This window comes from Strongylocentrotus purpuratus, unplaced genomic scaffold (genome assembly GCF_000002235.5).
Source record: "Strongylocentrotus purpuratus isolate Spur 01 unplaced genomic scaffold, Spur_5.0 spur5_scaffold_2, whole genome shotgun sequence".
Classification (NCBI taxonomy): domain Eukaryota; kingdom Metazoa; phylum Echinodermata; class Echinoidea; order Camarodonta; family Strongylocentrotidae; genus Strongylocentrotus; species Strongylocentrotus purpuratus.
In genome coordinates, this window is record NW_022145605.1 from 23,685,308 (window position 1) to 23,710,881 (window position 25,574).

The 25,574-nt window shown below is 37.8% G+C and overlaps 3 protein-coding genes across 3 annotated transcripts; 2 read left to right on the forward strand and 1 right to left on the reverse strand.

Annotated features, from left to right (window-relative positions):
• Positions 1–2,141: 2,141 nt before the first annotated feature.
• Positions 2,142–5,241, forward strand: LOC115926760. The gene is made up of 4 exons (XM_030992018.1): positions 2,142–2,269; positions 3,428–3,599; positions 3,962–4,110; positions 4,579–5,241. The coding sequence occupies exons 1-4, from the start codon at positions 2,260–2,262 to the stop codon at positions 4,755–4,757; spliced, it is 510 nt and encodes a 169-aa protein (XP_030847878.1). The 5' UTR covers positions 2,142–2,259; the 3' UTR covers positions 4,758–5,241.
• A 1,416-nt stretch (positions 5,242–6,657) lies between these two features.
• On the reverse strand, positions 6,658–9,025 carry LOC115926759. The gene is made up of 3 exons (XM_030992017.1): positions 8,624–9,025; positions 7,621–7,854; positions 6,658–7,126 (listed from the first exon to the last, which is right to left on the reverse strand). Exons 1-3 carry the CDS (start codon positions 8,926–8,928, stop codon positions 6,961–6,963), a joined length of 705 nt encoding a protein of 234 aa, XP_030847877.1. The 5' UTR covers positions 8,929–9,025; the 3' UTR covers positions 6,658–6,960.
• A 3,490-nt stretch (positions 9,026–12,515) lies between these two features.
• LOC115918829 (bleomycin hydrolase-like) lies at positions 12,516–23,811 on the forward strand. The gene is made up of 11 exons (XM_030992019.1): positions 12,516–12,595; positions 15,750–15,904; positions 16,574–16,723; positions 17,121–17,351; positions 18,148–18,240; positions 19,818–19,973; positions 20,836–20,991; positions 21,477–21,544; positions 22,120–22,237; positions 22,938–23,010; positions 23,530–23,811. Exons 1-11 carry the CDS (start codon positions 12,589–12,591, stop codon positions 23,697–23,699), a joined length of 1,377 nt encoding a protein of 458 aa, XP_030847879.1. The 5' UTR covers positions 12,516–12,588; the 3' UTR covers positions 23,700–23,811.
• Positions 23,812–25,574: the final 1,763 nt, after the last annotated feature.

Genomic DNA, 25,574 nt, shown 5'->3' on the forward strand with positions numbered 1-25,574 from the left:
TTACCACCATTCCTAAAGCTTTGAGAAGAGCCTAGCTTTGTCAGTCTCAAGCTGCCTTGTCCAGAGCATATGCAGTATGTCAGAACAGTCTCACAGCGCAAACACTGTAATGTACAGCGACTGACAAAGGTTGTGCCTACAGACTAGGGCTGCGACGTGTAGTCGAATGCTCGAGTACCCGCACGGTTGAAAACTACTCGGGTACGATTTCTCGTACCCGAATATTCAGCCGCAAAAAAAAAAAAAAAAAATCTGTCCAGGCCACCCGGCGGCCGCTGGCATGCTGCCGTCGGTAAAAATGTTTCCAAACTCAAGCATTGTCAAACTCACCACTCAGAAACTGGGACCAAATGTCTGGATTTCTGTTTGGACTTGTAGGAAAATGGGTTTTTAAAACAGTATTGTTTACTGTTATTATTATTAAATCGGCGCCTTCAACTGCAACTCGAACTAAAATTGCATGCGTTTTCGGCGACAGAACTGGGATACTGCTCCAAAGGTATGGTGGTGGCAAAAAAACAAAAACAAAAACAAAAAAAATCAAAAAAATTCAAAAAAATTATAAAAAAACATGGCATCCGAATATTCGAGTATTCGCTTGTAAGCCTGGGAGTGTACTCGGATACCTCATTACACTGTTGTGCACAGCCTTACTGCAGACTAGACACAGGCCTCAATGTAGATGTACATGTACAAGGAAAACCATTCGCATTTGAGAGTTCAAGAGAAACATCTTACGAGAGCCCCAATACCTAATTTTCATTTAAGAAACATCTACAAACATGTACATGTACAGTTTGTAAAACATTGATGGTCTCTTTTCATTTGTGCCAATAATTATGAAACTAGACATACATGTAGGTACTGTACATGTATTGTATGTCATTGTCATCTTTGAAATCATGTACTGTATCTAGATCAGACAGTATATGAGGAGAGATTCATTTAGCAAAATTAACATTTTTTATTTGTATTCATTTTGACATTGTACATCCTAGTACCAAATTAAATGTCTACATTCCAATATCACATAAATTATGAGTAACATTTTAAAGACTCACAAACCCAACAATATTTGTGATATCATTTGATCCCTTTGCAAACATGATGCTGTAATCGAGTCACTTCCCACATATTGAATGACAAATCAAGACTAAAATAATATCCGATGTTATCCATCTCCGGTTTGATTTCCTTAATCTTGTAATGCCTCCTGTCTAAGGTTCGGGGAAACCAAGAGCACAAGGATGACAAAGATGCACATGGAAAGGAAGTGCAAATATAGAAAATCAAGGCATCAAGTCTCTTTGCGAACGACATGTAGATTAATGAAATGAAAATTGTATTCATAACAGTGAGACACACTAAAATGTGAATCATGAACTAAATTACATTAGACAGGGATCCTTGAAACAATATTTGTCAAAAAGAGAAAGTTGCTTTTTCAACACTTTATCAAGAAAAGTAGAAAAAAAGTAGAAAAATTGAAGAAAAAAAAAACATGGATATTCAGTTCATTTTGACTTGCATTTTTTGAGTAATTACCATTAACATGAGCCAATTGTATTTTTTTTTACACATATTTTTCAATTTAGCATTCTTTCATTCATTTTTTTTAAATTACCTACTTATACGAGTATTTAGTTATCTATCTATATATTCAATTATTAAATTATATATATATATATTTGTTTGTGTGTCTCAATCCGGGTGGCTGGGCAAGATAACTAATCGTATCCTGGCTCCATTTTACTGACTTCAACCCAATATAGAGCTTACAAGTTGGGATACAATATTTGAAATCTATATCTTTCATCTCTCTCTGTTGTTGTCCCTCCGCTTTTCGGAGATCAGCGAGTATATCGCATTCGAAGTAGTAGAATAATAAACTCAGCATTATCTAAAATGTCCTTGTACATTGAAGATCAGACATCTCTACATGGTGGACCCCCCAAAACAGTTTTTGTTTCGTTTCTATTTAATAATTTTAAAGACCTTGACCGGAGCAGAGCATTATATAGACAAATTATATACCTACGGACTCGTGAATATTTACTGAATATGAAAATGCAAACTTCTCGAGATTCCACGGCCTCTGAAAGAAGTATTTAGCATCCGAACCCCAGGATTCACGGACTGAGAGGGGCACCCCGGAGATTTAGTTTCGGCTGCGCTAGCCGGTGGCCGTTTCTACCCGTTTCTGATGACGTCATAACGTGTAGGTTATTTGGCCACTCGGTATTGCAGCTGGTTCTTCGCATGGTGGTCGGTATGTGAAGTTTTCTTCTCTCTTTTTTTGTTGTTGTAAATATCAATGTCGAAGCTGTATTTGGACATTTTACGATTAGAATGTTGACATTTTATATCTGTATTAATTTCACGCTACGTAATATGGAATATCAACCCCAAATTTCCACTAAATTAGATTGAAACGAATCATTTGCCCGCGCTGCTGGCTGCCTGCCTCGGTCTGCGATTGCACAACTTTCAGCAATCTATCGCTGAGCCTCGCGAGAGCACTCGGGCCGCGGCCGGCCCGGCCTGACTTGCCGCGCCGTGTCATGCTGGTGGTCGTGGAATATTTCTCGAACAAAACTAAGTTTCGCTCGCTTTTATCGCACAGATAGCCTTTCCTTTTGCATGGTTTACCAGCATTAAATCAAAGAATTATTTAGATCTACATTGTTTTATTGTCTAGAATATAGTCTGTAAACAATGAAAAATAAGAAGAAGATGAAATGGAGATTTTGAAGAAGAATTGGGCCTAAAAAAGAAGAAAAAGAAAACTAGGTAGTTGGTAGAATCTAGGCCTTGGACTCGTGCCGCCCAGTGGCAGTGCACTGCAGTACAGTGAAGCCAGGAACTAAATTATTTTGAATTGATGTCAGAAATCACATGGGTGCCTCTTCTTGATACTTTCTCGTGATGAAAACACTGTTTTTATTCAAATCAAAATGGTCTAGAGTCTAGATCTAGTGTTGTTGCCAGGGATGATTATTAAAACAAAATCATCGGTCATTTGTTGTTGACTTTGCTTCTTTTTTTTTATCCGACTACAGATTAACTTTGCTTTTTTTTTTCTATGAAACTAGCCTCAAGTTGTTCTTTTTGTTTGGATGTGGGTAAAATCCTTATTTATATGCATACGGTGTAATAATACTTTGAAGATGTTTGTCAAAATGCGAGCAAAATATTTACATTTATTTTTAATAATGTACATTCAAGTTTAATTTAGTTCAATTTTGATCATGATATTCATATTTTTTTTTGTGCAATTTTCTAAATGATTAATATTCATTGTGGAATGAAAAAATAGTTTTGGCGAAGGGATGAGATGCTTGGAAATGCCGAGATCATGATTGCTAACTATTTAAATGAACTCTCCTTCACCTTTACCGCATATATTATATTCCCAATCTTATTACAGGTACAAAGGTGTACGACAAGCTTCGAGAGGAATGGCTGAGGACCAGACTGATGAACGACATTGGGATGATGTCCCCACATGCCCAAACCAGCAAGGTTGAATCATTCCACAACATCCTCCTTCACTTTTGCCCCAAGTTGCTTGTATACTCATATCAAGGGATGAAGTGCAGGTAAATTAGGCAATTAATTCATCAACATTATGCTCCCCTAATATAAATTTAACAAGAACGTCACAGAGGGCAGTGTTGTTTCTTCTTCTTCTTTTGAATTTGATTTTATTGGTTTTATGTTTTAAAGTTATTATTTTCTTTTTGTTATAGCCAGGTTCTTTCTATTTCATATTTTTTTTTTTTTTTTTTTTTTTTTTATTTATTATTTGTAACACATGCTTTTTACACTAACTCTTGCCTTCACTTATTGGAGAGTAGGTAACGAGTTTATGATGATAGACATTACATTACCAAAAAGATAAAATCAACTGTCACAAGTATGTTATTCATGTGACCTTTATTTTTAACTTCACTCTTTTCAGATTATATTTGGCTGTCCTACATTGGAACGAAAATTGTGATAGAGCCCAGGCTGTTGATGCCGAAGGGAACCCAGTGTACAGGTTGAAGTATCCACGCTCGAAGGAAGGAGGCCACACAGTGGAGAGAGTGCTGACAGCTGGCACATGTGGTAAGTAGCCACATGTCTAGTGAATGATATCAATATTCAACAAAAGAGCTCAATTATATATAGAAATCTTTTATTACTTCATGATCAATAGAATTCAAATTAGTAGATTCTTGTGGCCTATATGCCCTTAATTTAATCTGTTGATTAAATTGATAATTATAAACATGTATTGGGTTACTTTCTGCAAATGTGTAATATTGAATAGCAAGCAGAAACAGGCATATATGTCAGTCCCCAAGTCAGTGAACTACCTATTCAGCAAAGAACATGTGCATGCCATTGGTATTTGATTGGTCATCCACCTACAAATAGTGTGTAAAATTAGGTAATTCAATATTTGTGAGAAAAAGAGTTTTCTCTTCTTATGTTCTTATTTTTCTCTTTTCCTTTTTTCCTCTTATCAAAATGTATTTTTTTAACACCGTACAGATGAATTTTCAAGGTATAGTTTTGGATTTTATCTTGTAGGTTATGTGAAAGCCCTGATGAGAGTTGTCGTAGAACTGGTGGAAAACAGGGAGCAGCTCAGAGACAACATGGAGGAGCTACAGCCTCAACCAGCACGGAGTGCCTCTCATCATCACCCCGACAATGGAGAAGCCGTGCAAGCTTTTGAACAACATCATCGCTTTGGCGATAGAAACTAGTTCTTTTGGTGATAGAAACTATGATGAATGTGTCAGCTACCTGAACATTAACCACTGATTGTTTTATTTCAGTACAAGACATGTTTTTCATAGACCCTAAATTATGTTTATGCCAGTATAATTATGGAGAGTAACATGGAAGTACTCTATGCAAGTGAGTAGTGGATTCCGATTCTATGTGAGTGTAAAGCACTAGAAACTTGTCTGTAAGCTTGTACATACTTACACAAGCCAAAGTCCATGGTACACATCAATAGTCATTGGTTTTAATAGGTAAAATACTTATTAAATTTGTAAAACTTACATTTTTAGTTCAATTAAAAACAATTTCTGAAGCATATGCACTAGATTTTCATAAACACTAAGTAAATCACTGTTGATCATGAATTTGGCACCAAATATAATCTGATTTTTCTCACAGTCCTTCATCTTGGCCAATGCTTTTTGCTTCTTATTTGCAAAAAATAAAAAATTAAAAAATGCATTTTTTTTTTTCCATCTAAACTGTTCTTATTCAAGAACCATTTGATGTATTGCACCAGATATGACTTTATTTTTTGTTTTTGATTTTTTCCCTTTTCTGCCGAGGTGAATTGTGTTATTCATTTTCAAAGTTAGTAGTTTTAAAGATCATGCCATATTATCACAGAAGAGGAAACATTGTGATGATTACTTCATCGCATCCATACTTTTTTTCCTAACAGCGGTTTCCTGTTTGTCCTAAAACCTGGTTATAAAAGATTGAAAAATAATCATCCTTGCAGATATAATAAAAATAGTCATCTATCCTGTAAACTTTACATAAAATAAGGATGAATGTAATGTACATGTTGCATCAAAGTTTTTGTTCCAATGGTGCATCATTTTGAAATATATTGCACAAACAGAGAAGAAAATGATTGGAGGGAAAAACCGTCAATGGGATGTTCTGAGAATATTTTGAGCAAAGGTAAACAAAAATTCATCTAAAGGAACACAAATCTTGTTTGTTTATTTCTATTATAGGTGTCTTGTAGGAAGCTTCATAATTTAAAGATGGAAATTGCTGTGAAAATGAGAGTGAGATAGAGAATGTGAAGGAAGAAGAGGGATAAAGATAGATACCAATAGGGATAGAGTGAGAGATGTGAATGTGATGGATGGAAGAGGAGAAAGAGAGATTGTGAAAGAGTGAGAGATGGGAATGTGATGGATGGAAGAGGAGAAAGAGAGATTGTGAAAGAGTGAGAGATGGGAATGTGGAGGGTGGAGGAGGAAAAGAGAGGCAGAGGGAGAGAGTGAAAGATGGGAATGTGGAGGAAGAGGAGAAGGAGGGACAGAGTGAGAGATGGGAATGTGGAGGGTGGAAGAGGAGAAGGAGGGACAGAGTGAGAGATAGGAATGTGGAGGGTGGAAGAGGAGAAGGAGGGACAGAGTGAGAGATGGGAATGTGGAGGAGGAGAAAGAGAGGAGGGACAGAGTGAGAGATGGAAATATGGAAGAGGAAACAGAGAGAGGAAGTGGGATAGAGAGATGGGAATGTGGAGGGTGGAAGAGGAGAAAGAGAGAGGAAGAGGGACAGAGTGGGAGATAGGGTTAAGGTTTATCCTTTTTGGGAGGATAGATTTGATGCAAAATAAAGGATTTCCTGGATTTATTACGATGCTTACCATTTATCACACATTTGAAATTTCGTCAACCGCAATTCCCTTCTCTTACTCTCATTATTCCTCTGTCTATCTTTGTTGTGTCCATGCTGTTATTTCTCTTTCTCTCAATTTCGTTTTCTCTTTCAATTTCATTTTCTCTTTCTCTCCCCTTTTCTGACTCGGCAGGTTGACTGTATATGAAATGCTCAAATTATTAAAACAAATTACATTGCAGGGTGTATAACAAAAGAGAAGGAACAAGGCATGTTGTGTTTTTTTTTTTGTTTTTTTTGTTGTTGCTTGTTTATATAGATTTCAACATTCTTCCTCATAAGAAATCGTTGCTTGATCACAGTTTTGCAAAAGTTCGAATATCAGCTCTTGGAAATTAGAATCAAATGTCGAGATCAAAGTTCATAGCAACCATACCATCATGAGAAGTTCAAACAATAGTATTTGTGATGAATATGAAGATGAAAGCCGATGATCACAAATAACGTACAGAAGATGGCTGACAATCACATAGAAGATGACAGTCATTCAAAGTTCGCAAGACAATAGTTGATGTTACATCCTCATCTCAACCGACGCAGGATGGTCCCTTTGTACTGACCACGTCCATCAGGATACGCTTCCATTATTGAGGCATGGACACATGCTGGCAGTTGCACCCTGATGTCCTTCCCGAGCCAGCCCCAACACCATCTCACGACTTTCCTGTAGGCCACATACCTGTATTTTCTGTAAAATAAAAAGCAATAAAAAAAATTCATTATTTTTCTTAGGATAGATGATTTGATGTCAAAATATTAATTCTTTATTAATTAATTCAGGAAAATAAAAATGATTAAAAAAAACTAAAATGACCAAGGGTTAGTCATTGTTTGTCGGGCGGTGGGGGGCAACATTCAAAATCGCATATAAAGTTTGTGTTTCATAACTACAGATTATTGGGGGGGGGGGGGGGGGGGGGGGGGGGGTAACATGCTAAAACTCACAAACCGGTGGTCATTCTTGCCTATTTGTATACATTTCCTGAAAAAGTGCCCCGAAGCACCTGCAGATAAGGCAGCTAGTACACCAGTGGTCACCAGGCAAGAATTTTGGTCAAAACTAGTAATTCATCTTGCGGTGACTCAATTCGTTTTGAAAAGTTTCACCCAATAAACTTTCAAAATCAATCCATTTATTTTTTAGCCCTTGCCAAAATGATGAAAAGGAGAAACATAACTTACTCATTGTTCCTGTCCCCAAATGCTTTGGCTGCTCGGCGCCACCTATCTGTGTACTCCATCCATCCGATGTACAATGTTGTCGCATTTAGGATGGCCGGCTCAAACTCCTCAGAATCCACCAGACAACTTGAACCCTGTCGATCAGCCTCTGCCTTGACCTCTGCAATTTCCTGACAACAGACACAATCACCTTCATTGAAAGATGGAGGCACACGACATCTTCCACATGTACACCTTGAAATACAGAAAGATTCAAACAAAAATCAATACACCTACTATAATTTTATAAATATTTTATTACAGCTTCCTGATAAATATAAAAATGACATCGTTCTCGTAGTCGTAGTATGGTAAGAGTGCCCAAGGCAGTGCCTATGTCTGCGCACCCACGTAAATGCGCGATATTTATAGAACAAAACATCAAACTGACACCAATTTTCAATCTTAACCTCAACAATTCATTTAGATACCAAAATTTGTGAAAATAATTGGGAAGATTAAAAATGAGTTTTAGCAAGTTTCATTTGCCACCCTGAAAATTTCAATCATTGTCAAAAAAGAAAAGTCTGAACAGGGGGTTGTCCCTGGTATGAAACTTCACTGTGCTTGATTGAATTGCGTGCAAAATAGTGAGTGCGCAGATATGGGCACTTTTCAGTTTTGCTACACAAAATGACGAGCCCGTCTGAAATTCGTTAAAAAAAATTGTTCTTGTGAATAATTTGTCGAGTTTTTTTGTTTCAGTAATCATTAGAATATGAAGAACGGAATAACAATGATGATTCTAAAAATAATATCTTACTGTGTAATGAAATCGAGGTCGAATTTTAGGTGCGCAGACATAGATCTAGAGAATCATTTTAACAAGTTAACTTTAGAATTAGACATGCCATTTATGACCGAGTCTAGAGATCTACGGTATTTGATTTCAATTTTTTTTTTTGGGGGGGAATAAATATTTAGAATGCACAACAAATTCAATAAGCTTATAAGTCTTAATTACCAATCCTCGACATTTTCATGAAGCCGATTTGCGTTGTTGGCCCTTCCAGCATCGCCAACATTTTGCCCAGGTTCACCACGAGGTAAAGGCTCATACTCCCACTCGACGATACGCCCGTGTTCTCCGGCGTCTGCATCACTTGCATCGCTGTCGGTATCACTGCTGCTGCCAGTACTGTCCGGACTGTCACTACTACCACTGACACTGTCATTTTCACCGCTTTCCCCGCAACTGCCATCCTCCTCACACTCAAATTCCATAACTAAATCATCTTGTGCATCTGCCCTGACGACTGGGGTAGCCATTCTCTTTAGAAAGACTTCTCAAAACTTCTCAAACTTCAATCGATAAAAAGCAGAAAGGATTCACGGTAGCCTACGCAAAATCAATGTAGATCTCGAACATCGCGCGGCGAAGAATTACAGCAAACAATTCGAGTCTACACGAAATGACGTCACCCAAGTCCGTGCGGCGCGGGGGCTCTTGACCGAGGCGAATTTGGGAGGGGGCGGCAGTTGTACTGTAATTTTCATTTTTCTCAGTAATGAAAGGGTATTTAATTTTTTCTTTCTTGTATTTGTATTTTGTGTTTCATTAGCCGTCTGTGGATGTATGGTTGTTTACGCTCCGGTCAAGGTCTTTAAAAATTTGATCTAAAGGGGAAGAAAAAAAAATCAAAATCAACATCATAGAAACACTGGAGCAGACAGAATCACTGACATCACAAAGTGAATCATGCACAGACTTTAAAAAATGTTGTTGTTATACAGCTTTGTAGCTTGCTTTAAAGTGTACCTATCATCTAAAAAAAATAATGTGTGTCAAAGCAATAAATCTTTTATAGATCTATCATCTAGTATGGCATCATATTGGCTAACAAATAATGAGTAAAAAAGAAAATAAAAGATTTACTAATATTGCATGCTTGTATAAATCAACATCAATTAGACGCATTTAACTGAAAGTGCGTGAAATTTAGGGATCAAAGATATGAAAATCAAAATTTCTGATAAATTTACGTAGACCCTATTCCTTTTTTTGCTGCATAGACTATAGATCTAGAAGTCTAGGTCTAGACTATTAATATTATTTAAACTAATAATAAAACTTGGTGCAGTGGCATTCTAAGTAGGCCTAGGCCTACAAAGATTTTACAGGTTTTGAGGTCACTGTACTTGTGTTTAAAGTGTTGCTGGTCTTGCCTCTTACTCTTAGCAAAGCCACAGACAAGTTTGTCTTTGACTTATTGTCTTTGCATAATGATCATTCATTGCAACTTGCAAGTCATGCCACATTGCATGTTGCAACATTCCGACGGGCGAAAGTGCACTGAGTGGGCCAGTGGCAGTGTCAAGATCACGCTCGTCTTTTCCTTATGACTTTTTCGTTAAAACAATCCCTGGTCACGTTTCTTACCTTTCTGTGGATGTTAAACCCAATTATATACACGATAGCCCACATTTTTGGACACCAATGATCCGATTGACTAAGACCCGGGCCGAGCAAAGCCAAGCGATTCACCTACAGCTACGCCAGGGACAGTCGCCGCATGCCGCCTCGGATGGCTGGAGAGCAAGGACCGTAGCTTCTTCACGTACCGGTGACGGTACTGCGCAAAAACTGGGTCACTCACATGTGCGATGAGTTTTCATTATTTCAGAGCGAAATCGTGAACAAAAAAAATAGACATCATACATCACATGCATACAAACAATCATTTAATCACTAAAGCTTTCTTACCAGAATATTTTTCGCTCGGATTTTCGTGTTCTGTTGTCAGGATAACTTTACGTCTGATGTAAAAATGTGTAACTTCGCAGCGCAGCGCAACTAGAATCTAGTAGTAGTATAATAGAATCTCTCTTGGAAATATGGGAATAGCTATAGAGGGCGCTCCACAACTTTCCGCGGGGCATGCACTGATCATCACTGGCTGGCATAGTCATCGCCGTATAGTTGTGATTGCTGTCGTCATTTCAGTGGTTGCCGTATGCTGCTGTTATGGCATGCTCACTTAGTGACGTAATGAGCAAAAACTTGGGGGGGGGGGGTCAGAACAAAATCCGCGTCACCACCAAGTATTCTAATGCAGGGGCGGCGTAGCGTCTTCCAAAGCAGGGGGGGGGGCATCAACAAAAAGGGCACTTTGTAGGGAAAAGGGGCATCTACAAAGGGAAATATTAAAAAAACATACACCATTTTCAGAAACTGGTATAACCTACCCCTATACATCGTCTTGATTGTGATTACACTACCAGGGATGTAATATTAGTTTCTTTCTTTACGTAGTAAAAGAAACTTGCAAGTTGCAACAATCTTTGCACTGGAGGTGATCGATGGTCTGAATATAAATTTTCGAGCGAGCCAAGCGAGTGAGCAAAAATATTAAGATTTGTGAGGTCCCAGTGCGAAAAATTACATCTTATAAAGAAGACAAAAAACAAATTCTGATGAGTATTAGTCAGAATAGAGGGGCACTTATCAGAGATGAAAAGTGGCATTTAAGAGAAAGGGAAGGGGGTTCTTATTACGAAGGAAAATTGCACTGATAAGGAAAATAAGCATGAGTCGAAGTTTTTAAAAAAGGGGGGCAAAAATGTCAAAGGTGAAAAACGGGAGTTTCTCGCAGCTGAAAAGAGGTACTCACCAAAAATGAAAACAGAGATAAAGGACAGTATTATTAGATGAGGCAAAGGGGCACTTGTCCTATGTAAAAGGTAACACTTTGGGGGTATCTGAAAAAATGAGACACGGTGCCCCTACCCCCCCCCGCCCCCCCCCCCCCCTATTTTGAATATTAAGTTGTTTTTTTTTTAAGTTGTTGAATGATTTTGATCCAGCTGCACTCTTTGTTCATAATGTACAAGTCACCCGTGGGCGCAAGTATATGAGGAGATGTGGTTTTAGCAAAAGGTTAGATACTTTCAGTCTAAAGATAATTAATTCTTGGAATGACATTTATGTTAACATTGTTGAGGCATGGGCGTCAATCATGGGGTGGAGAGGGGACATGTCCCCCCCCCCCCCCCCAAAAAAAAAAATGTTCAAGGGTTGGGGACACAATATCAAAATGTCCCCCCCCCCATATTTTTGACCTCCTTTATTTTGAAGCTCAATTATTGTAATGTGTAAGACCAAACCATGTGTCTTAGCACCAGGGGGGGCGATCCCGGGGGACGAGGAACACGTCCCCCCCCCCCCCCTCCCCCTCTTAATTGGTTTAGGGGGGATTTGAAAATGTGCACACACAAAAAATGTATAGCAAATACTGACTAAAGACTGCAACATACTTTTATGCTCTGGAGATCCAAAGAGTGCAGCTACAAATAAAATATGCAAAAATCTTCTCGCTCGGTAGCTATACGCTCCTTCGCATTATTGTTTAAAAAAAAGTGAAGTGTGAAAAAAGTATGTTGCTTGTTTTTTGTACTATATAGTTTAGCTAACGAATGTAAATGTTTAATACAACAAAAAGATTTTCAAAATGGATTTCGATTTTGACCCATAATTTCCTAAAAAGGGACTATTAAACTGATTATTTCAGTCAAGTTGGTAAGTGGAACTGATTTATTATAGCCTAGGCCTAATTTACATGTGGATATGCACGAGGTAAAATGACATTTTGGGGGATTTTGGCCGGGGGCAAAACGCTACGACCTGAAATGGCCGTGGCGTACAAGGGAATGTGTATAGACGGTTTCCGTCTCTAAAGAGAGAGCCGACCCTACCCCAATAAGAGGCTAACGAACGAAAGAGACGGAAAATTCGGTCTAGGGTCAACCATAATCCCTATCTCTTGCTATACTTACACCCCCCCCCCCCCTCCTTCTCCTTCTAGATCCTCCACGCAATATGCAGTCACAATTGGCGTTTCATAAGTTTCGACGTGTACCGTGTACGTAGTGCAGCGCAGCCGTACCAAATCCTTCTTAATCTTAAACATCTAAGTTCACTTTCGTACAACCATGGCTGGTAAGTGATATCTTCATTGTCTAGGCTCCTTACTAGTATGGTTATTCTAGGTAATTTGATCATTAATAGCATTTGCCTATCTGTAGTTTATTAAACATGTCAGAAGTTCAGAACATAAAGTTAAATCCACCATCAATCCAACAAAACATTGCCGGGGCGCGCGTTTCCGTTTTACACCCTGCCCTAGGCTTTTCTCCAATAAAATTTTACAAACCGACTGGTATTCGGAGTCTAGTCGTCCACATCTTGCCTCTTGCCACAACTAGGCGTTGTGGCGTGCGCCTGTAATCCAGCTAAAAAGTGGAAGTTACAAACTGATTCAGCCGAGGACGCAGGTTCGAAACTGAGTCACGTCTTTCGGATGGTGACGTTTAAAGGTCGGTCCCAGACGTAAATAATCTTATCTGATTGATACACGTCTGTAAAAACCCAATACACACACACACACACACGCCTCGGCGCTCTGCACACCACCAGAACTCTGAAAACGTCACGTACCGGTCACGTAGCGCTAGCTAACTCTCTATACTAGTTGATCTTCCTAGTCGTATCATTTATTTTTATCCATTAATACGCAATACTCTAAGAGCGTGAGGATGCGTGATCAGCTCGCAAAATTTAGCCCAGCGATAACAAAACAATAATATATCGGGAAAACCGTCTTGAACAAGCATCCCCAATTGAAATTGTACATAAGCTTTGGCTTCGCTATTCTTGACGTCGATATAAACAAACTTAGACTTCGGATACAGCATGTTTCGTGTCATTTCTTGCCGAAAAGCCTAGGGCAGGGTGTAAAACGGAAACGCGCTGCCGGGGCTATGGCTTTGGCCTATGGCTATGTGCTTGGCATTTGCATTGTCATGCATATGCCTAGACACAGAAAACTACTTGGCGCACGGTCGAATTTTGAAATTTGCTCCCCAAATACTGTTTCCATTGATCGTTATCAGGGCCTGGCTCCTGTTTATCAATAACAAATGCTATGATTCCATGAAAACTTTGCTCGGATGCCGTGATTTCAGTAGTTTAACATTTTGCAAATTCATTGACCTCTACTGCTCTAGAGTAAAGGAGCCGGTAATCGGCCAGCTCCAGTTTTCGGCCGATTGGTTGGATGCAAGGTAAAATCACTCTAAAATACATCGCATAATAGCATAACACATATCCCACACATACCATACCATGCCAGTGTCACTGAAGAACCACATTTGCAATGGAAAATATATCCTAAAATATCACATTTTAGCGATGTAATCGCCGGTCCCGCTACCCAAATCTGAAAAATCGAGTTCCTTACGCATGTATGTAAGAAATATGGGTACCATAAAATCAGCTTTATTTCAAGTATTTTTCAGATTAAGAGCCCGATTTTGTGTTAGTCGCAAGCTCAAAAGTATCTCATCGCATGTATTAAATCAATGTAGCCGGACCTAGACCGAAAGCTTCAGTTTCTATACCGTCGGTTGTTCCACTGAGACTACGTCTGGCTCCACTCGGCACTTGACCTCCGGTTATAGAGACTGAACGATCGCCTATGCCAGCCTATGTTGAAGATATCACGGCTAGATTTTAGCCGTTAGGCCCCTCCCACAAACATGAACAAACTTACTAACTTGATTGAAATAATCCGTTTAATGGTCCCTTTTAAGGAAATTATGGGTCAAAATCGACATCCATGTTGAAAATCTTGCAAGCCGTATTAAACTCTCGCTGCCGTCAATCTCATCCCTTCTAGTCTACTGTGATAACGCCATTACGAACGTGTAGATGGCGCACAGTTTTTCCTTCATAATCATTTTGCCTTCGGCGTAGACTAGAAGGGATGAGATTGACGGCAGCGAGAGTTTAACACGGCTTGCAAGATTTTCAACATGGATGTCGATTTTGACCCATAATTTCCTTAAAAGGGACCATTAAACGGATTATTTCAATCGAGTTAGTAAGTGGAACCGATGTATTATAGCCTAGGCCTAATGCAAAATTGGATATGCACGAGGTAAAATGACATTTTGGGGGATTTTGGGGGCATAACAATACGGCCGTGGCAAGTTTGTTCATGTTTGTGGGAGGGGCCTAACGGCTAAAATCTAGCCGTGATATCTTCAACATAGGCTGGCATAGGCGATCGTTCTGTCTCTATAACCGGAGGTCTAGTGGAGCCAGACGTAGTCTCAGTGGAACAACCGACGGTATAGAGACTGAAGCTTTCGGTCTAAGCCGGACCCTGCCACGCACACACGATATGTCTGTCTAATTCAGATTCCAACTTCCGATCACCGCTGTGCCTGTCTTCGGCCAGGCGAGCACCAGGGAGCTCCGGCATGGGATACCTGCTCTGTCCGCTTGTGCTGTACATCAGCGCGGAAACGCACGGCGCGCGCGAGCGCTTCCTATTGACTTTGTACATGCGGCCGTAAACTGAAACGCTCGGCCGATAACTGGCTCCAAAACAGTGAAAATTGAAATGAATATTGTCATGGCAATTCGTGATTTTTTTCTGGGATTCTGTTTTTGTTTAAATAATAATAATATTTGCTTCATGATTTGAACAAGAAATGATAATAAATAGGAAGTAAAGAGTCCTAAAAATAGGATTTTGTCTTAAGTGGCCGAAAACGGGCTCCTTTACTCTATGAAGTTTTATGAAACTGAGCCCAGATTTTTTATTTTTGTTGTTGAGATATTGATCTGTGCGTTAAGTTTAGTCATGTGCAAAATATTGTCACACTACCATCTTATACAAATATGGAATGCTCTGCCATTCCGTGTAACAAAATATATGAATTATGAACCGACAAATTTTTAATTTCCTGAAGCTGAGACTGAGTGATGTTATTCACTAAGCCAGCCGCAGGATGATAGAGTTAAAGACTGAGGTGTGTCTGTACACAGTTGTTAGTGCCTAACTAGACTTCTAGTCTTAGTTTTATCTTGGCTAACATAGCAACAAAAATACCTGGCTGATGGGGCAAACACTTTAAACTTCAGCCTTTTAAAGCCTTAATCATCCCATAAAGATGTACCTAATTTGGGCCAATTTATTTGTATTGGGTTATTTGATGTGGGATAACCCTACAGTGCTATTATCTTGTGCCAATCACCTAAGCCAGAATTTAAAACTTTTTTAAACTGATGACTGTTCCCTTTACAGAGATTTCTGGCGAACAGATTGTAGGATTGACAAAGGCTTTCTACTCAGATCCTAAGAATCTCCTAGCTCAGAATGCCGCAACCTCACACGATCCTCTGGACTTCTGCATTCATCATGGGGCTACAGGACAAAACCTACATGTATACACACACAAAGTAAGTCTAGGCTTCAATCCTCATTGGAAGGTTTAACTCACAGATCTATAATTGATATAAGAGAGGATGTGTGCCAGGCACGTAATTATCAAAAATAAAGCTGTGACTTTTGTCTCACAATTTAACAAAAAGTATGGAATGTATAGAAATTCATTGATTTATTTTTCATAATTCCATCTCAAGTTTCTTGATGAATGAAATGATGCTGCCCTTGATTGTATTATATGTTTTTTGTTTTTTTTATATATACTAGAGTTTTAAGAACCCCACATAAATTATTCATTGAATTGGAATTTAATTCCTTTTGACCCTGTCTTCCTTAGCAATAGATTAGAGCAAATTCAAAAGTCAATAGAAAACAGATTTGTATATTGTTACATGCTATATTTAGAATATCAAGGCATTTGAAGAGCCATGCTTTTCATGGAACATTTTAATATGATGTTCTTCCACACTTGCATATTAACAATGATAACGCTAACCAATTATTTTTCACCTCTTCCCAGAGCTCGACCTTCTCTTTAATGCCTTCAGTATAAAATGTGCATGAGCATATTGACTTGGTTTTGGAGGTGGGACATCCCGGTTACAAAACCACCGCTCTACCACAAGCCATCGCTCAGGACTCTCCTCATTATTTTCCAATTTGATTTGTTTCTCTCTCTCCAGGTGGCTGAGGCCAAACCCATGAGCAACCAGCGTAGCTCTGGGCGTTGCTGGATGTTTGCCTGTCTGAACGCCATGCGCGTACCGTTCATGCGCAAACTCAACATAGAAGAGTTTGAATTCAGTCAAAATCATCTCTTCTTCTGGGATAAGGTGAGCTAAAATGGAGATTAATTGGTCCATATATTCCCTATTTTGTCTCATTGAAATTTATCTGCACTCAGGCTGTTATCAAATGAGGCCTAATCATTTTATCTTATTTTCAATTCATCACTTAGACCTGCTAAACATGCATGAAAATGGGAATATTCAAATGTAGCAAAGAATTTATATAGATTGGCACTCTACAGTATTATCTCATATTGAAGATTGTAGTCTACATTTGTTTCATTCTTGACCCTAAGTCTACATCGATTTTATTTCAGATCTAGGTTTCACTATCCCTAATTAATAAAAGAAGAAAAAGGGCATGGAAATGTTTACTCGTGTTCACAGGTACCTTTTTTCTTTCTGATAATAAATTTAATTTTCTGTGTTTTATTGTTTCTAGATTGAGCGATCCAACTACTTCCTCACTTCAATGGTAGAGATCTTCAAGAAAGGCGAGCCCGTTGAGGGTCGTCTGGTCAGTTTCATGTTGACCAATCCAGTAAACGACGGTGGTCAATGGGACATGCTGGTCAATCTGGTCAACAAGTACGGTGTGATGCCCAAGAAATGCTTCCCGGAGGCACACTCCTCGGGCGCATCACGCAGGCTCAATATAACTCTCACTACCAAGGTAACACATGCTCTAACAAATTTTCTCAAATAGTAATATTAAGGGGTCAGTGACACAAAGACGTAACTCCATTTTGGCTATTTTGAGAAAAAGTGGTTTAAAGATAGAGGTTCCACTTGGGCCTTAGGGAGTTAAGTCTATGTTTCACTAGCCATTGACTTCAATGGGGGGTTGGGTGTAGTTAAGTCTTTGTGTTTCATGGAAAGCCCACATTTTTCTGAACATTTTGATATCAAATACTCATGTTAGCAAATATGGAGTTACGTCTTTGTGTCACCGAACCCTCGATATCTTAAATGTAAACTTTGTTTGAGCTTTTTTCTTGTAATGCATACTTTAGATAATAACTTTATAGTCACATTTGTAAAGTGATTAATACTACTTTTATATTAAAGTGCTTGATATTGTAATCATCATTAACCTAGTCATTGGATTCAATTGCAAAATCACACGTGATAGTACCACAGGAATTTTTAAAAATGTAAATGGATGGTAAGGGCTATTTTTTTAAGGGTGGAGGGGGACGAGAGCTGTGATCAAGAATGGCCTCGATGCATATCCTCCAATTTATCAGGAATATGGTACTCAAATCTGTATTTTGCAGTACTTTCCTTGTGCAATTTTCTACTTCGTTTTTTTTTTGTGTTTGTGAGATTTATGTTTATAGTGGTTTTTGTTTTATAGTGGTTTATTATTCCTTCATATCTGAACAATCCGACTAGTTTTATCTAGCCTTGGTCTTCATTTATATGTGCTCAGTTTTCATCAGTATGTAAACCCTCTCATTTTATGACAGTTGCGTGATTATGCCAAGGCTCTGCGTGATATGGTGGAGAAGAAAGCATCAGACGCAGACATTGAGGCCAAGATCAAGGAACAGCTGTCAGAGGTAAGCTCGATTATTATTATTACTATTATTTATTCGGCAAAAACAAAGAAAATCATTGAATACATAACGGAAGTACATTTGGAAAAGAGTCACATAGATCACATGCTCTGTTCCCTTTTCTCACCAAAGAACCAGTAAACAGGGTTGAAAGGTGACAGGCTTTTGTCTTTAATAATTCAGGCGCTGACGTGTCTGTGCTGCAGGCTATTCCTGGGGACTCTTTTCACAAAACTGTGGTTTGGTCCGAAAACCCATGAAAACAAGTGTATAAAATTAAATATGCATTGCAATGAGCTGTGAAGAACTGGTAATTATGACGGTTTGGTGAAACAATGCCCAGGCTTTGTATTTTACAGCCTGTACAGAGCTCAAACATATAGGAATCGCTCTTCATGCTAACTGAGTAAAAAACTAACAGTTAACCCTGCCTGTATTGGGTACCAATATATGCCTTCAGACAAATTGAAGTGATTTGCCAGAGAGTAATTCACTGTTTTTAATGCAGAACCAAGGTTAGGAATCCCTGATTATGCTTCAGTTGAGATATTGTCTTGCAAGACCCTTTACATTCTCACTGGAGCCTCTGATTATAATTGTTGGAACTGATTTCAGCTCATGTAATATTGTAATATGAAGTAGCTAACCATGCTTTGTTTGGATATGCATTGAAACCAACTTGTATACTTTGCTTTTTGATATGATGCTTTGGATCTACAATTTTACTGCTGTGTTTACGGGTAACAATGGCCTGCGTAATTTTAATTTAAATTCATTTTATTTGATCATGAAGTTAAACAATCTGTTAGATGAGATCCATGTTGCAATTGGTATTTACAAAGAGGCAATAAGGTGTTTCATTATGTTTGCTTGAAGTACATACAAATCATGCTTTGTATTGTGCACTGGTTAAGAAGATCAAAGTCCACAGTTCAATTCCTTTCCAGTTTCCACACTTCCGAAAACAAGAAATGTTGTATTATCATAAAACATGGGTAGTCACTGAATTTAAATCTCAAACCCTCTCTTAAAGTTTTCAAATATATTGTAAATGTTGCTAGAGTTAGAAACTAAAACAACGATAAGGCATCCCGCTAATTTATTTTTTAGAAGGTGCTCTTTTTATCCCAATATAGCTTGACTAATCAATTGAAAGGAAAGGATAAGTGCTTAATTGTAGCATTTATATTGATTTTGATAGCAGAGTGTCATATATCTCACTATCTGTATGGTGTTACACTGCTGTTATATAACCATGTTGCTAATCGACTATCTCAAATAGTGGTTGTCATCGCAGAAATAATGTGCATGCACTCTCCTTTCTCTTCTTTTACTTCCCCTTCTTCTTCTTCTTCTTCTTCTTCTTCTTCTTCTCCTTCTCCTTCTCCTTCTCCTTCTCCTTCTCCTTCTCCTTCTCCTTCTCCTCCTTATCCTCCTTATCCTGCTTTTCTTCCTTCTCCCCGTCCGCGTTCTTCTTCATATTATCCTCCTTATTCATCTTCGTATTATCCTCCTCATTCATCTTCTTCTTCTTCTCCTCCATTTACGCTTCTTCCCGCTCTTCCTTCTTCATGAAATAGGTCTTTCGGGTGACGAGTATCTGTCTAGGAATCCCACCTACGACCTTCACCTGGGAGTACTACGACAAGACCAAGACCTATCAAACTGTTGGACCAATCACACCTAAAGACTTCTACCTGGAACATGTCAAGCCTGTTTTCAATATGGATGATAAGGTAACTTAAAGCCTCGGTCACAAATGCCATTACGAACTGCTACGAACGCTGTACGAGCAATTTTCAGACAATGGAAATTCGGGAAGACAATGGAAAAACAGGGAGATTCGTACAAAGCTTTGTGACCGTAGCATAACTGTAACAAAACCATCTTAAGTTCGACATCATTTCGTTGAAATGCGTGTAAACTTTAATACATGCCTTTCAATGGGATGTCAGCGAACGTATACTTATGATGCACCAAGGCACTATTTAATCACTTGTAAAAGCATATTTCTTTTTAAAAATAGCCACATCCCTACCCCTAAACCTAACCCTACCTAAGAGAGCACATAGTACCTTATGCAGATGGATGCAAATTAGCTACCTTAGCTGTAGTCTGTTGCACATGGCTATCTTTAGAAACATGTATGCCTGTATGACTCTTTAAATAATGCCTACCGCACCAAAACCAAAATTGATTAAAGTCCTGACTGAAACCGCTATCTGGTCACTTTTGATTTTGTTGAAATCTCTTTGTGGGTTTTTTTACAAACGACGTTTTGTTTTAGGGGTGATAATTATTGTATTACCCATAGCAGTTCAGGGTTATAATTATTTGTGTTTTCCACTCTTTCAAGATTAAAAAAATAAAAAATACATATTAAATGAAAGAGTTCGATGAACATTTTAGAAATGTATGGGTTTTTTAAATTAAAAAGTGGGGGGGGGGGGGGGTATCCATAATAAATGAACTATCATATTCAGAGCACCCGAGTCATGCATGTAGTGTTCACTGATCATGCATTGAGATTCCTACCTCATGTACACCAAGTATTGACAAAATTTGAAATTGATTTAAAGCCTTTCTTACACTTCCCAGGTATGCATAGTGAACGACCCCCGACCTAAGAAGTATGAAGAGATGTACACCGTAGAGTATCTAGGCAACATGGTCGGCGGCCAAAAGACGCTCTACAACAACCAACCCATAGATGTACTCAAATCTACTACCCTCAAATCAATACAGAATGGAGAGGTAAGGGAACAACCCAGATTATGATATATTTCACTTTTATTTTTTTTCCATTTTATTTCAATTCCAGGAACATACAGGAGTATAACAATAACAAAGAATGGAATAAAACAAAGTCCAATAATAGATACAAGAACAGAAAAAGGCCATCAACTATTGCCTAAGGGATTACCAAAGTAACTGAGTTTTGATAGGAGAATCTCCTCATTATTTGACGGTACAATACATAAATATACACAAATATACATAAATATACATGAGATACCCGGTATACACTGTATATATATATATATATATATATATATAATTCAGTACCAACAATATGCAAGAGACAAATATTTACATGCATGTAACCGCATATCAAGAAATTATGATTAATGGCACATTCCTCAACCCCCCCCCCCCCCCCCCCCCCCCCCTCCCTCCCTCCCTCCCTCCCCCCCCCCCCTTTAGTGTATGTTATAATCATTCTCTCTTTCATATTTTAGCCTGTCTGGTTTGGATGTGATGTTGGTAAATTTAGCACGAGAAAGACTGGCATGCTAGACATAAAAAGGTGAGTTGCTCTTCATTTCCCTATAATTCTGTATTTATCAGTGAACTTCTTTCGTGATATTAGTAATTTAGAAGATGTTTTAGTCATATTTCATACAGAATTATTTACAAATTTGGAGAAAATATATAGTTCAAGTTTGCAGTAGTGAAATTCAGGATTGGTTTAAGTATGTCCTTGTAATTTTTTTTTTAAAGTGCTTAGCCAAGTGTCTCTATAAAAAAACGAATCCTTGCTGTGGACAAAATATTCAGAAACTGTGAGCCTTATATGTTTGGAAAGTTCTACAAGAGAAAGTCAGTCAAATTCATGAAAGTTTTGGCAGTTTATTATTGCTTTTTTTTTTCATCTGCAAATTTGTAAATTTTACAATGCATCCTTGTGAAACATTTTGTTTTATTTTATAAATGTGATGAAGCATCTTAATATTCATAATTTTCCTTGATATAATTTACTTTTTTAGCTTAGATTATAAGTAGGTGTTAGAAATTATTTTGAAAACAAGTTGTCTCTGTAAAAACATAGTATTTTATTTGATCAAGCATCTTTAACTTTAAGCTTTTTCCATTGATATTTAGCGTGGATTACGAGTTGGTGTTTGGTATCCAGAGCTTACAGCTAGACAAGGCAGAACGACTGCTGTATGGAGAGTCATTGATGACCCATGCTATGGTCTTCACAGGCGTAGGAACGGATGTGAGTTTGTTGAGTTACTTTGGGTCTTTTGCCACACCTGTGCTTTGTCATTGTTATCTTTGCCATTGTCAATATCATGTTTATCGTATTTGTCATGTTCATCATCATAATCACCACTAGTCTAATCTTGTTTCAATGTTTACCTTATCATCATCATCATCATTGTAATATCATCATCATCATTTTCATCATCACCATTATTACCACATCATCATCATCACCATCATCATCATCACCATCATCATCATCACCATCATCATCATTATCACCACCATCATCATCCCCTATATTCAGCATCATCATCATCATCTCATATTCATTATCATCACCACTGGTCTAATCTTGTATAACTTTTTACCTTTATTATCATCATCATCATCATCACCATATTTTTCGCCACGATCACTATATTATTATCTTCATCATCACCATTATTACCATATCACCGTCAATCACTATCGTCATCATCACCACCATCACCATCCCCGATAATCATCATCATCATCACCATCATCATCATCATCATCAATAGCCAGTATCATCATCTGTTTATCATTGTAGTCATAGCTATTGATTAACCATCATCATGTCATCATCATCCCCCCTTCTCCTCTTCCTCATTGTAACCACCACCACCACCATTATAATGTGAATCATGTGAATCAACGATTAGTTCCTCATATTCCTTTTCTTTCTCTAGGGTGCTGAAACTGAGACCAAGACAACCAAATGGAGGGTTGAGAACTCCTGGGGTGAGGACGTGGGAGAGAAAGGTAAGATGAAGCACAGCACAGCTCCCGATTCTTGATCTAGAAAACCAGATCTATCCTGAGATTGACAAAAGCATTTGCCATACAGTTACTAGACAATCACATTTAACAAAATCTTATATAGAGGAGGGTATAACATTTTTCCTACATTTCTTCTAGCTAGTTTCACTTAAAGGGAAATTGCTACGGTCAAGAATCGGTCATCCAGTGGCCAAGAGATGGTATGGAGTTGGTTTAGCAGTTTGACTGTTATTAGTATTTCATTTCCCATATTTTGTTATTTACCAAGGTGCTGTAATTATTTTAAAACCCCACTGTACTACTTATAGCTACTTGCGCCCTCTATAGGGCAAAAAATGCCTAATCGGTGCCTGTTTGTCCCCACGATCCCCTTTTTCTTATGTTAATTGAGAGCTGATTTGATGAGATAACCACCTGTCAGTGACCTTGCAGGGAGGTCTAATCCCCCTAGCCAAACTAGTGCAGACAGGCTTTAACGTTTTCACTTTTTCAAATTCTCAGGCTATCTAGTGATGGCAGACGATTGGTTTTCAGAGTTTGTCTATGAAGTGGTGGTCGACAAGTCCTACGTTCCAGCTGAAGTCCTGGCCGTCCTGACGAAGGAACCTGTTGTTCTACCTCCCTGGGATCCTATGGGCTCTCTCGCACACGCTGGCTCATCCAAGCTCTAAAACCCAGCCTAGCCTTAGATATAGGGAAGAAGCGATATGATAAATCATCAAATCCATTCTAATAGAAATAGTAATGTTATATTCCGTATGTCACAAAATTAGGAAGGCATATGAATATGCATCTTTTTCATATAAGTTGTTACACAGTACACACTGAGTATGGCTATTCCAATCCAATCATAAAAAGAGAGACATGCATGATAAGAAAACTTGAGACTTGAACTTTGTCTAATAGAAATATTAATATTGTCCTCGGTATGTACCAAATTTAGGAAGATTAATAGTTTGTATTATGTATCCCTGTATACTTTTGCATAAATATCATCACACATTGAGATTGGCTATCCCGATCTTATTCTAAACAAAGAGGCATATACATGATTAAAATCTTAAGAACAACAGAGTCTTTCATTTGGTACCTGAAGATGACTCACTTAAAGCTATGAAGTTCCAAATGGATAAAAAGCTTCATATAATTTCCACTCTACTTGAAACATTAAACAAAGACTGCATAATTATATATATATATATATATATATATATATATATATATATATTTAAATATATATATATATATATATAAATGCAATATATCTGAACTTATCTTCAATTTTTAACAAGATGGTAATATATTCCAATGTGTTTTCAGATATATGAGAAGTGTTGCCTCATGGTATTTCTTCTTGGTAGGCTTATCATTGAAGTAATGTAATCTTTGTGGTACAAAGCAAACTAAGAAAGGTTTGTTTCCAGGAGTATATGTGTACAATTTGGTAATATATTCATTTTATATCTACATTTCATGAAGTAATGATGTATCCCATTGTGACGACCATGTTTAACTATTATATTACACGATTTGGTAATATATTCATTTCATATCTACATTTCATGAAGTGATGCTGTATATCACATTTTGATGAACATGTTTGACTATTATATTACTCTGTAGCTTTCAGTGTTAATACTGTACTTGTTTGGTAAATACTGGGATGGTGGATTTTTTCTTCTTCTAAAATTGGTCATATGATAATGGAGTGTGTAGCTGTGGGCTTGTAGAATTATTACATTTTAATAATAGACTCTGTCACTCATTGGTCTCAAGGTGTTAGAAAGACCTGTACTCATAAACGATGATGTATCTAAACATAGCACAAAAGGTCACAAGTCGTGAGAATACATGTAGTTCTGTTTATTATATCAATTCGTCAACTCACAAGACTCGTTTGTTCAGATAGCAATATCATATTCCCATTTTGAAAATTAAAAGCATTCAGTGATTTTAGTATTAAAACGATAAAAGTTTTGTATGTATTTTAAACCATTCCTTGATGTAGTAAGTTGATAATACTGTGTTCAACTAGAATTCATTGATATATGAAGCAGTAGTATAGATGAACTACATAATTATAGTTCTTAATAATTTCTAAAAGATTTCAATGTAGTATGGTATGACAGATGTAATGTCTACATTTTTTAACTAAATTTTTAACTTTGACTACATTGTGGTATATGAATGCAATAATCGACCACAAATAGAATCTGTCTGTAGTACAGGTTTCTGATCAGAATGAACTGAAGTTTAGTATTTAAAGTAGTCACCCGAAGAAAATTCACTACAACTGATGATCATGGACAAATAATATCTGGATGGAAAGATTTTCTCTTGCAAAACACAAAGAATTTGCTGAAAAATCATATAGATACACATGTATCATGGTAAGGCGCAAAATGCAATTTTGTGTCTAGCTGTGTCTCGCATTTGACATCACAAATCTTGACGCTCAACGGAGGACCGTTGAAGGCAGAAAATCTGGATCTCAAAATTAATATTTTTGAGAGATGATTACTGCGGGCCCCAAACATATTTTGAAG